This window comes from Callithrix jacchus, chromosome 4, assembly GCF_049354715.1.
Source record: "Callithrix jacchus isolate 240 chromosome 4, calJac240_pri, whole genome shotgun sequence".
NCBI classification, from domain to species: Eukaryota; Metazoa; Chordata; class Mammalia; order Primates; family Cebidae; genus Callithrix; species Callithrix jacchus.
The window spans coordinates 111,172,590-111,185,739 of NC_133505.1; the positions used below are offsets into that span (position 1 = coordinate 111,172,590).

Here is a 13,150-nt window from a genome sequence, read left to right on the forward strand (position 1 = left end):
TTAAAATCTTAAATTTTTAATCTTATTTTGATAGTCTTCCAAAAAATTTATTTGTTATTTATCTTCTATCTTTAAACACTCCTTAAATAAGAAATAATACTTATGGAATGTGCTAGCTCATTAGAATTACAGTATTTATAAAGTGATTTTATGGAGAACTTGATAACCTTCTAAGATTAAACTGAACATGTTTATTTTATCTTTATTTGTTTGTTGAGACAAAGTCTAACCCTCTTGCCCAGGCTGGAGTGCAGTAGAGCAGTCTCGGCTCACTGCAACCTCTGTCTCCCTGGTTTAAGCAGTTCTCCTGCCCCAGCCTTCTAAGTAGCTGGAACTACAGGCGTGCACCACCATGCCTGGCTAATTTTTTGTATTTTTAGTAGAGACGGGGTTTTGCCATGTTGACCAGGCTGGTCTCAAACTCCTGACCTCAAGTGATCTGCTCGCCTTGGCCTCCCAAAAGTGCTGGGCGTGAGCCACTGTGCACAGCCTATTTTATCTTTATTTGTAATGCATGAGAAAAATATCCTTTGTGCCATTGGTTCAGCATTTAATAAAGTACTTAACGTGAATAATTTTATTTTTTATGTTAGACTGTGGGAATATATAACAAAGTGTGAGTATAGTTTTCTTTGTACAGTCTTTTCTTGTGCGAGAGTATGTCCTTGTGTTTCTTAAGCATGTAGCTAAACATGGACACACATGCCATTTTTATGCTCACATCACAATGTAAAATTCATTCAAACTACAAAAGCAAACTGTGGAAAAGTGAGGGTGAACAAAGGGGACTAAAACCATATGTGGCTTGTATGGAGTATATAGTTGTGGTATAATTTGTGAGCTGCAAGGTAGCTGAACATTTCTATTTTGGTGTCAGTCCCTTGGGAAAGAAGGGGTTTCATAATGGAGAGTGATCTGTACTCTTAGTAGAGTGATTGACACTGAATGATTAAACGGAAGAGAATATAAATACCATTCCTCCCCCTTTTAAGGACAAGCACATATACACTAAATGCAAATCTTTTCAGTGTAGAAGACAGTCTGGCCTAATGATAGCACATAACAGAAAAGCCAAGGGAGGGTGAATTAACTATGCAGATCAAAATGTAAGGAAACCAAAATTATATAGCATCCTTCAAAACAACTTTTATAGGCCAAATATAATGGTAAATGCACAAATAGAGGGTAATTGAAGATCCCATTTGTGAAAGTAGAATACTGACATCAGTCTCTTGGTCAATGAGTGGGCAAAATGGTTCCCTGAATTGGATAACACAGTGCATACCACAGTGACTGATGAAATTGATGTGTCTGCCGGAGAGCTAGCCCTATTACTGAAGCCTTTAACCTGTTTTCTCTCTCTTTGAAAATGAGCTCCTAAGTGGGAGTTACCCTCAAGGAAGTGAGTTTAATTCAAAATAAGATACTTCATAGATGGGCAAATTTAATTTAAGAATTCACTTACCCATTGTAGAGGAGAACTGTGTGGGAAAATACCAAATTATAAGTAATATGGTTATATTTTTCAAATATGCCATTTTTGAGTGTTGTTATTTTGAGAACCCAAATTTTAAGAATTGGCCAATATCTTTATTAGTTAATCTTACACTTTCGTAGAACATATGACTGAAACTATTAAATCTGCATTGTTGTAATGCTTTAACATATTAAGGCATGTAATTGTACAGTGAATAATTTAACAATAACATGTGATTTCTTGTTTTTTTCCCCCCTTTTTGAAAATATGATTCAGTCTGTCCTAAGATAAATACTTGCTAATTGTTGCAAAGAATAAAACCCATCTTATGAATTCATTATTCTAAAGTATGTAAGGTAATATTGCTAACTGGAGAAGCAAGCAACAGTTACCCTAATTTTTGCCAATTAAAAGCTTCTTTGTTTATAATTTATCCCAGAAGATAAAATACCAAGTATTCTACATATACTGCTTAGCAGGTTGTACATTAGTAGTTTGTCTTTGAAATATTAGACAGTATAAGTTATTAAGCTTGATGTTCTCACACATACAAATATAAGTCATCATAATTCATTTTTGTTGTCATTCTGGACTTAAACGAATTTTCTCACAGTTAACACATTTTGTTATTATTTTTTAAAACATTATGACCTGGCCAGGTGCGGTGGCTCATGCCTGTAATCCCAGCACTTTGGGAAGCCGAGGCAGGCAGATCACTTGAGGTCAGGAGTTTGAGACCAGCCTGGCCAACATGGTGAAACCCTGTCTCTACCAAAAATACAAAATTAGCCGGGCATGGTGGCGTGTGCCTGTAATCCTAACTACTCCAGAGGCTGAGACAGGAGACTCACCTGAACCCAGGAGGCAGAGGTTGTAGTGAACCAAGATGACTGCACTCCAGCCTGGGCAACAGGGTGAGACTCCATCTCAAAAAAAAAAAAAAATTATAACCCGTTGTTCTTTTTGCTTCATAATGAGAGTTATGAAGTCATAAATTTATTTGGAAAATGAAATAGAAAGTTCTTAAAATATTTCATTGGGAGACAAGTCATTATACAAATTCTATATTTAACAATCAGATTTAAAACTTTTGGTAAATGTAAATTTTTCTTAGTTTCTTCCACATATGGTCTTTTGATATTTTTAATATAAAATTTTAGAAGAAAATCTGATTGAAATTGACCAAATATATCTTTGAAAAAATTTTCTCACCCAGCTTTTCCTTGCCAAGCTGAAAGCTGATCTTTTCAAACATCTAGTACAAAGCCATGTCCCTAGTGTACATTCACATATTATGAATAGATTTCCATTTATTTTAATTTAAAAGAAATCACCCTAAAAGAAAGCTAATTTCTTATAAAAAGAGAAGAAAGTAAAATTTTCTCATCGAAGTGGCATCAACTTTTATTAATTCAATCTTAGAATTTAGAAACTTTCTTTTTTCAGCACGGTTCTGATTCAGTCATTTAGTCTATTGCTCTAAAATTTTTTGGCAATTTGCCAGATATCCTGACTTTCTGACTAGACTCTGACTTTCTAATATATCAAATTTCACTGCACTACTTAATTTTATACAAAGGGAAAAACATTTTCCAGTTTAGCTGGTTTCTACAGTCGAAATAACATTCAAAGAAGTGTTAAACTCACAAAATTTAATTTGGTCTAAAATTTTCCCAGTTGCTGAGTGAATTGCCACTTTGTATTATGCCAACAGCTGTGTTTCTACAAACTTGTTTTTAAAACTGGCTGTTTTTTTGTTGAATATTCACTGCCCTCTAGTGGGCTAAATTGTTCTCTCAAAATGACCAAATAGGGTCAAATTTAAAGAAATCATTTCTATATGAAAGTGATTAAGTATTCTTTCATGTTTTAGTATTCTTGTTTTTCACTGTGTTTAGTTGGTTTCACACAACTAAGTTTTTAACCTCACCAGAATATTTTGGTGATAATCTTTGAACCAACAGTGTAATGATAAATGCTTCTAAGAAGGCACGTTAAAATAAGCTTATCTCATTATGTATTTTCACATTTGAAAACATGTTTTTGGATACATGCTGCTTACTTCTAAGATGTTTTCATCCTTTTTGCTTGCAGATGCTACAACTGTGGTGGCCTTGATCATCATGCTAAGGAATGTAGTCTACCTCCTCAGCCAAAGAAGTGCCATTACTGTCAGAGCATCATGCACATGGTGGCAAACTGCCCACATAAAAATGTTGCACAGCCACCCGCAAGTTCTCAGGGAAGACAGGAAGCAGAATCCCAGCCATGCACTTCAACTCTCCCTCGAGAAGTGGGAGGCGGGCATGGCTGTACATCACCACCATTTTCTCAGGAGGCTAAAGCAGAGATCTCAGAACGACCAGGCAGGTCACCTCAAGAAGCTTCCTCCGCAAAGTCATCTACGGAGCCAGAAGAGCAAAGCAAAAAGGGGCCTTCAGTTCAAAAAAGGAAGAAGACATAATAGTTCTTCTTCATGTGTTCTTTACCCGGTTGCAAAGTCTACCTCATGAAAGTGCAGGGGAACAGTATTTCATAAGCAGTAGCTGACCTCGGATTTTAACTACTATTGGGGAACTGTGAATTTTTTAAACAGACAAATCACTCTAAGCAAATTACATTTGAGCAGGGTGTCATGTTTTATGTTACTTCAGAGAATAAGATACGATGTCTATCATTATGTGCATGTGTGAGAGGGAGAGAGCCTGAGTCTGTGTGTGTACATGAGGGTTTTTATGCAGGAATATATACACATATATAAAGAGCCTTCGTCTTTATATATTTGTGTATAGATCAAAGCACACACTCTCCCTCATATAATTGGACGTTTCCAATAATTGAAAATCCGATTGAAGCATTATAGATAGTTTTAAAATTAACCCACTGGAGTTTTCTTGATATACCACTTCTTTTCTATTATATAAAAATAAAAACCATGACTGTTACCTTTTGTGTGAACCAAAGGATACTTCAGATCTCACAGCTGCCAATCATGTGGTACTAAAGGTTTTTAAGACATCCAGTTCTCCCAAATTTGGGATTGCCTCTTTTTCTTGAAATCTCTGAAGTGGTATTTTCCCCCCTTTTTGAAGGCAGTACCTTAACTTCATATGCCTCTGACTGCCATAAGCTTTTTTGATTCTGGGATACATAACTCCAGAAGAGACAATGAATGTGTAATTTGTGCCGATATTTCACTGTTTTTAATTCTATGTTCGATTGTAAAATTAGATGCCTATTAAGAGAAATGAAGGGGATGATAATCTTAGTGACTTGTTTTCAGTAGTATTTTAATACCAGCTTATTGTAACCTTTTCCATGTTGTGAGGTTTGTAAGGGATTGTGTGGCAACAGCAGCTTCCCTTGGCTAAGTCAATCTTCTACCCATTGCTTAGAGCAGGGAGCCCTCATTTACTACTGAAGACCTTAGAGAACTCCAGTTGTTTGGTGTATATTTTTGGTGGCTGTTTTTATTCCTTGTGGAGAGTTATCTAACTTGTTTCTAAAACAAACAAGCAGCACAGAAATGAATGAAATGCTGGAGTTGAGAATGGAAATTAAGTGGATGTTCACAATTGCCCAATATATATGACCTGTAAATGATATGGAAAAAGTGCATTGTTTAGTGGCAGGCATAAAGAGTGACAAGCCTGGGCCAGAGGTGCCGAACCTCTCCCACCAGAGAGTTAGAAGTATTTTATACAGTAACTTTGATCGTGGAAGTTACCTTCAAGGCTTATTCCGAAGTAACCTATATGGTGGATACAGGATGAACATTCAATGCTAGAGAGAGAATCTTCTCAGGTTGCTTCTCAGAGTGATAAAGTGGCTAGAGCCCAGTCATAGTATTGGTCCCATTAGGTTTCAGTCATGAAAAAAAAATTATTTTGGGGTCATCCTGGCTCTAGATGTTACAGGCAAATTTCTGAAACATCTGCAGGAAGGTCAGATGTTAATTATAGTGCTTAATATTGGGAGTAATATTAAGGGATTATAATTATAATGTTATGGGCCTGTTGGTGTAAGCTCAGAGAATTAAACAAAAATAGCATGACTCAAATGAGACATACTCTGCTGAACAGTTTCTACTTCCTCTCCCGCATGTCCTGTCATGGGAGACGTGTATAGTTGCTGCTGTTTCAGCAAAAGCCACCATAAGAAAAACATGCCTCAGGTTGGGTTGCCAGTCCTTTACAACTCAGCTTGAATTTCACAACAGTGATTGTGAGATCTGTGTGGTATACACTGAAATATCGGTGTGCTGTGATGCAAAGCTTACCTTTGACGATAATGAATGTGATATAGTTGTAGAGAAGAACTTCCTTGCCTTATGTGAGGATTTCAAATGTATTTAAAGTATATAGACAAATCAAAGTGGCATTGCTCAATTTTTAGCAGGCATATATAAGCAGGCTAATAGTAAAATGCAAAACATGATAAGCATTGCTCAATTTTTAGCAGGTATAAAAAGCAGGTTAACAGTAAAAATGCAAAACATGATAGATAAGTCACTTTGAAAATTCAAACCAAAGTTCCTTCACCCTATGGAAATAGGAAATTATGGACTTGAAAATTGGACATTTCCTGTTTACAAAAAGAAATTCAGAGCTAAAACCAAGGTTTAAAAAAAGACAGAAACAGTTGAGAACTATGGTCCTTATGGGTGCAATTTGAAATCCTTTTCAGCATCTTACAAGACTGAACTACTAAGAGCACATACCAAACCTATCTTACAGTTGAAAGTTGGGGTTTATTTTTTATATGAGAATATTATCACTATTACATAACATACTCAGGACAAAGAACTTTGCTCAGGGAACATACCATATAATATTTTTGTTATTTCTTTACAGACTAGTCTACAGTCCTGCTTACTCAAAACAAACCAAATAACTTATACCTTTATATAAGTATTATGTGCTGATGATAGTAACTACCTCTGAGTTTGACATAGATCAAAATTTTTGAATATCAGATATCAGTTATCCTATTTTTATTTCATGTAAAAACTCCTCTAAAGCAGATTCCCTCAACTCCTTGCATACGTGAATATCACTGATGTGACCACATTATTCATTTACATAAGTAAAATATTCTGTTTACAGCAAAAGGCTACCTCATAGTTGATACATAACACACCTGTATGCTGTTCCAGCCTTACAGGTGGCTGATAATTCTCTGATACAGAACCTTTTAGTCTGTATTACAAATTGAATTCACAACTGCATGTTTCTGGCAAACACTTGTGAATAATGAAGCATCTCTTTTTAGTTAGCAAAGTCTCCAAACATTTTCTTAAAATTATCATGTATTTAGTTTAAGGAATTATGGGCACTCTTCACCTTAAGCAAAACAGAACACTGAGGCAATCTTAGAAGCATCCCTTTGCCCAGAGGTGGAGTTTGGAAGGGGGTAGCAGGGAGAGGTGTATGCAGGTATTTATGCTAGGCAAACAGTTTAAAAGATGGCAGTGTCCTTCATTTACTGTCTGTGCTGCCCTGAAGCCAAGCATATTGCAGCTTTATAGCCCCAGGCATATAACTAGCACTGGCTTGCCAAGGAATGAAACGCAATGCCATTACTAGCTATTGAGGGAAAAGGGTCTGTGTGAAGCTTCAGTTTGCAGGGATTACTAATGATGGGGCAGCAGATCTACGAATTAAGTTATCTCTTGACCTCACCCTCATGTCAACATAAATGTAATTCCTAAACAAGATGCACTACCAGTCTCTTAGCCCTGCAAGCTAATCATTTGCTACATGGCAGACTATGATGAAAACATTTTCATATTTGGATTTCTAGTCTTCACTAGAAGACCTTGGATGTATTTTTGCATTTGAAAGATTTAGAAAGATTTTTACCTGCTTATAACTTGGAAGTTTAGCGTGCAATGTAAGAAAAAAGATCAAGAAATGTCATGTTATTAGCATCAGTCCACCTCCAATATTGCCAATTTTTAAATTTTATTCTGGCTAAGTTTTATTTTGCTCCATTGCAGCCCCAAGTTACTGCTGGTTGTATTTAGTTTGTGAATAGGAGCCCATAAATGTTAATAGACTTTGTAACATTCACTATAAGATGAATAATACAGGACATGGGAAATCTCATTCAGTCTTAAAGTTAATTTAAATTAATTTATCTGTTTTCCCTAAGAAATGTTTATCATAAAATATATATGTGTATTTCCCCTTTGGTTATACAATTTGGGAAAGTATGTACAAGTGCAGCTGCACTGACTTTAATTTTCTAGATGTCTTAATGAGATTTATTTGTTTTAGAAAAGAACATCTTGTTAAAAGCATCAAATTCTGTCTTACATAGCTGTCAGCAGCCTCTTTAAGATGTGGTGGTTGTGTGATCTGTGTCATAGTTGTTCAGTTAGAGTGAGAAGTTGACCTATGATTCATTTTTAAATTTTATATTTGGAACAAAGCTACAAGTTATGGTAAAGTACTGTACTATGAGAAAGTATTATGATATTTAATACATCTATGGCTTAACACTTGTGAGAGTTACCAGCTTGAAAATGATGGTGTTGACTACCTCGTGAATCACTTACTTACATTTATCTACCACCAAGCTGGCTTTAATTAGTGTGTGTTGCTTTTTTGGTATTAACAACTCTAACTATACTAGAGACCAAAGTGAACCCTGACTTTTATATGTCTTTAATAATGGTGTTTTATCTAGTGCTTTTAAATTATCCTGTGTAGTATTTAGATTACCTCATTGTCCATCTTGACTCATGTTGTTTACAAGTGAAAATAAAAACACATGAACTGTATGTTTTTAAAAAAGGGGTAGATGTTTGGAATGCATTTCACTTGTGTGCAGTCATTGGGATGGACTGAAGCACTGTTTGCCTTTCTGTAGACCCTGGTTTTATATTCTCATTTCATGCCTAATGTCTTATTCTGTCAATTATGAATATGTTGTGGCTTAAAAAAATTACTTGATTAAAAATAAAACATATAACATTGGCATTTATGATGGATTTTGGAGTTTTTTTTATGATGTGTGTTATTACTAAGTTAAGTGAAAGGTAAGAGGCCATTTAGGCAGTATTTACACCAATTGGGGCATAAGTTAAGTGGTATTAACATATACTCAGTGGTGATTATTAACATGGAACTTACTCCAACAATACAGATGATGAATAAATGTAGTCTAAGTGAAGGAAGAAGGAAAGGGGTGCTGCCGTCACTCAGAATTGTTACGTTATTATCCAAGAGGGACTGGGCAAGCTTGTGAATAAAGACACATCATTCATGTGGTCAGGAAGAGTGGTCTGAAGCAAAATATTCAAAGCCTATTAAATAAGTCATTTTAGAATTTTTCTACAAATTTTTTCTAATAAAGAATTTGAAGAGAAAAAGCCAAATTATATCAGTACCAAATATCTGAAATATGAATGTAGATTTATCAAACCATGAATGCAGTACTGATGTACTATACAAACCATTTGGTAAAAGAGTTCTATATTGGCCAATTCCACAATCTAGCTTATTTTCCTCTCTACAGCTGGATTTTTTTGATGATCTGTTACAACTCCTTTATTTTTTAAATTCTTGTAAAATCATATAACAAAATTTACTGTCTTAACCATTTTCTTTTTAAGATGAGATCTCATTGTGTTGCCCAGGTTGGAGTGCAGTGGTGGAATTGCAGCTTTCTGGGGGCTCAAATTCCTGAGCTTGAGTGATCCTCCCACCTCAGCCTCTTGACTAGCTGGACTACAGATGTGTGCCATGCCTAGCTAATTTTGTTTTTTATAGAGATGTAGTCTTTCTTGCTTTGCTGCCCAGGCTGGTCTTGAACTCCTTGCTTCAAGCAATCCTCCCTCCTCAGCCTTCCAGAGGGCTGGGATTACAGAGGTGAGCCACCACACCTAGCCTTAACCATTTTTAATTGTTAAGTATATTCACACACTTGGACAAATATGTATGATTCACTTTTCTTAGAATTCGAAGGGTGTACTTTAGAGAATATAGAAAACCTTTAAACCTTACAAGAAAAATATGCCTAATCCCATTATCTGAAAGTAACCAATAACAGTTTTTATTAATCTATGAAAAATCTTTTTTTTTTTTTCTTGAGACAGGATCTTGCTTTACCACCCAAGCTGGGGTGCAGTGGCACAACCATGGCTCACTGCAGCTTCAGCCTCCCCAGGCTCAAGTGATTCTCCCAGCTCAGCCTCCCAAATAACCGGAGCTATAGGCCTACACCACCACGCCTGGCAATTTTTTGTAGAGATGGTAAAGTCATAAGACAAAATTTACTATCTTGTGGCCCTGGCTAGTCTTGAACTCCTGGACTCAATTGATCTTTCTGCCTTGGCCTACCAAAGTGCTGGAATTACAGGTATGAACCGCTCCATCTGGCCAATTTTTAAATTTTTTATAGAGCATTTCACTATGTTAGCTAGCCAGGCTGGTCTTTAATTCCTGGCTTCAAGTATCCCACCTCAGCCTCCCAAACTGTTGTGATTACAGGCGTGAGCCACCACACCCAGCTGAAAATGTTTTAAAAAATAAAAAGTATACGTAATCCCATCATGCAGAAATAACTATTAGCATTTTTTTTTCTTGTGGTTACACACACACACACACACACATACATACACATGAGGGTGATTTTTTCTTTTTTTTTTTTTTGAGATGGAGTCTCAGTCGCCAGGCTGGAGTACAGTGGCACAATCTCGGCTCACTGCAACCTCTGCTTCCTGGGTTCAAGGGATTCTCCTGCCTCAGCCTCCCGAGTAGCTGGGACTACAGGTGCATGCACCACAGCCAGCTAATTTTTGTATTTTTAGTAGAGACAGGGTTTCACCATGTTGGTCAGCTGGTCTCTATCTCTTGACCTCATGATCTGCCCTCTACTGCCCAAATGAGGGTGATTTTAAAAATTAGGTTGCATCATAAATGATTTGAAGCTCTATGCTTTTAACATCATGCAATGTTTTGTAATATCAAAAGTTGTTCAAAAACAACACTTGGTAAATACCTGCATGGTTTCAGGAAGTGAGCTATAGGTTGAGCTCAAAGGATGGGCCTGGTTTGGATGAAGGAAGGGAGTTGGAAGAATATAGAAGAAACAGCATAAACAAAAGGTCAGAGTCAAAAATAAGCATTGCATGTTCAAGCAATCAGTAAAGAGACAAATTTTGCTGGACAAAGCATAAAACGATAGTATGAATGTACTGGAGGGCAAGCAGTGCAGCCAGGAACGTGAGGGGCTATAAACTTTGAAAGAAGGGAAGCACCTAAGGTGAGCATATTTACCCCAGCTTTTCTCCTTTGAGCACTTTCCAGCGCCCTGAGTGCCACAGCATGATAGAACCCAAATAGAAGTGGCAGTTTTAGTGAGCCAAGGAGCAAATTCAGAACTGGCAGAACAACAGCAAAGTCAGAGGAGGGTTGACAGAGAAGCATCCCCGCTCCCGCCCCTCCAGATCTTCATACAGATTCTTTTCAAGACATTGAATCTGAAGACTCAGCAGAAAACAGCAGGTGAGAGCTGGGCTGTGACTAGGGTGAGGCCAGAGAGGTGCCTTGGGAGTAAAATGTAAGAAGGTGCTCATTTTCAGGGTGTTAACTTGCCCCAGGAACCTCCCCCGTCTCACCCTAGGCTGGGAGGATAAAAGAGTTAGAGATGTCCTCAGCCATCCAGTGCAGGGGAGATAGAGATTGAATTTAAAGCCTCATTGAATCAGACAGTTCTTGGTAAACACCCTGGGCTTTTTGTCTTATCCTACAAAAGTATATATAGACCCCAGGTGGGCCTCATCCTGGAGATCATGCCCTAGGAGTAAGAGCCATACACTAGGAAAAAGCACAATTGAAACAGACCAGCCCTAACAAGGCCTAAAATTAACCCTTAATGGAATCAAAGTAGCCATCTGGTACATTACCTGCCTGCTAAAAGAAAGCATAACCCAGCTGGGCACGGTGGCTCACATCTGTAATCCCAGCACTTTGGGAGGCCAAGGCAGGTGGATCACTTGAGGTCAGAAGTTCAAGACCATCCTGGACAACATGGTGAAACCCCATCTCTACCAAAAATACAAAAATTAGCCAGGCATGGTGGTATGTGCCTGTAATCCCAGCTACTCAGGAGGCTGAGGCAGGAGAATCTCTTGAGCCCAGAAGATGGTGGTTGCAGTGAGCTGACATTGCGCCACCGCATTCCAGCCAGGGTGACAGACACACACACACACACACACGCGTGCACACACACACACACACACACACAACCATAACTCTCCTGGGAAGAAGATAACATTATCAAGAACCTCTACAAATTTTCCTCTACAATAGCTTGCATCCAATCAAAAAGCATGAAGCATGCTAATAAACAACCAATTGCCTGGAAGCAAAAACAGACAAAAAGGAAAGTGATTAACATATTGTAATTATTGCACAAAGACTTCAAAACTATGGTAAAGAATATATGATATAGAAGTGAAACAAACTCTAGAATCAAAAATTATAATACCTAAAAATTGTCTGGGTGTGGTGGCTCTCACCTGTAATCCCAACACTTTGGGAGGCCGAGGTGGGTGGATCACCTGAGGTCAGCAGTTCGAGACCAGCCTGGCCAACATGGCGAAACCCCGTCTCTACTAAAAACGCAAAAATTAGCCAGGTGTGGTGGCACACGCCTGTAATCCCAGCTACCTGAGACAGGATAGTCGCTTGAACCCAGGAGGCGGAGTTTGCAGTGAGCTGAGACTGTGTCACTACACTCCAGCCTGGGCAACAAGAAAAAACAAACAAACAAAAACAGACAGATGGACAGACAAGATCCTAAAATTCCAGGAACAAACAACCCTTTGCTTCTATACCTAAATAGCGTCTTCTCATGACCTTGCCCTTTAGTCTTTAGGGATACTCTAGCACACAACACATGTTTGAAGGCAGAGAGAAATGAACTCAACTGGGAGATGGGGAGAGTCTGAAGGTTTTAGAAGGGGACCAAGTAGGGAAAGAGCATAAGAGGAAAGGGCTTCTCATCACTTCTTTTGGTTGCTAAGTGGCGAAATGAAGTATCAGACAGTTTGTGTGGGTGTGAGTTCAAGAAAGCAAGAATTTTATTATTTTAATGAAACTTCCTAGACTAGCACTGAAAAGCTGAGGCTTAAAAATTTTTTCTTTTAATAAAAAAAAAGAAAGCTGGGGCTTTGGGTGGTGTGAATTTTTATAAATGTTTAGAAATACACAACCATAGTATACAGTTATACTCTGCATGCTGATTTGGAGAAGCATAGTTAATCACGTTTGTTTTCTCCAGAGAGCTAGACAGGGAAAAACTAAGAAGTTATTGTGTCCAAATTTATTTATTTATTTTGAGATGGAATCTTGCTCTGTCACCCAGGCTGGAGTGCAGTGGCGCGATCTTAGTTCACTACCATCTCTGCCTCCCAGGTTCAAGTAATTCTCCAGCCTCAACCTCCTGAGTAGCTGGGACTACAGGTGTGTGCCACTGCATCCAGCTAAGTTTTGTATTTTTAGTAGAGACAGGATTTCACCATGTTAGCCAGGCTGGTCTCAAACTCCTGACTCAGGTGGTCCATCTGTCTCGGCCTCCCAAAGTGCTGGGATTACAGTGTGAACCACTGCGCTTAGCCAGTGTTTAAATTATGCATGGAAGAATTTGATCATTAAAATATAA

General features: G+C 37.8%; 1 protein-coding gene across 4 annotated transcripts in view; it reads left to right on the top strand.

Annotated features, from left to right (window-relative positions):
• The window catches only part of LIN28B (lin-28 RNA binding posttranscriptional regulator B), a 109,271-nt gene extending 100,800 nt beyond the window's left edge, over positions 1–8,471 (top strand). For all 4 annotated transcript variants that reach the window (XM_035296412.3, XM_008994834.6, XM_035296413.3 and 1 more), the window contains one exon: positions 3,572–8,471. In XM_035296412.3, coding sequence (XP_035152303.1) covers positions 3,572–3,941 — 370 coding nt within the window. In that variant the 3' untranslated portion in view covers positions 3,942–8,471. The remainder of the gene's footprint in view (positions 1–3,571) is intronic.
• Positions 8,472–13,150: the final 4,679 nt, after the last annotated feature.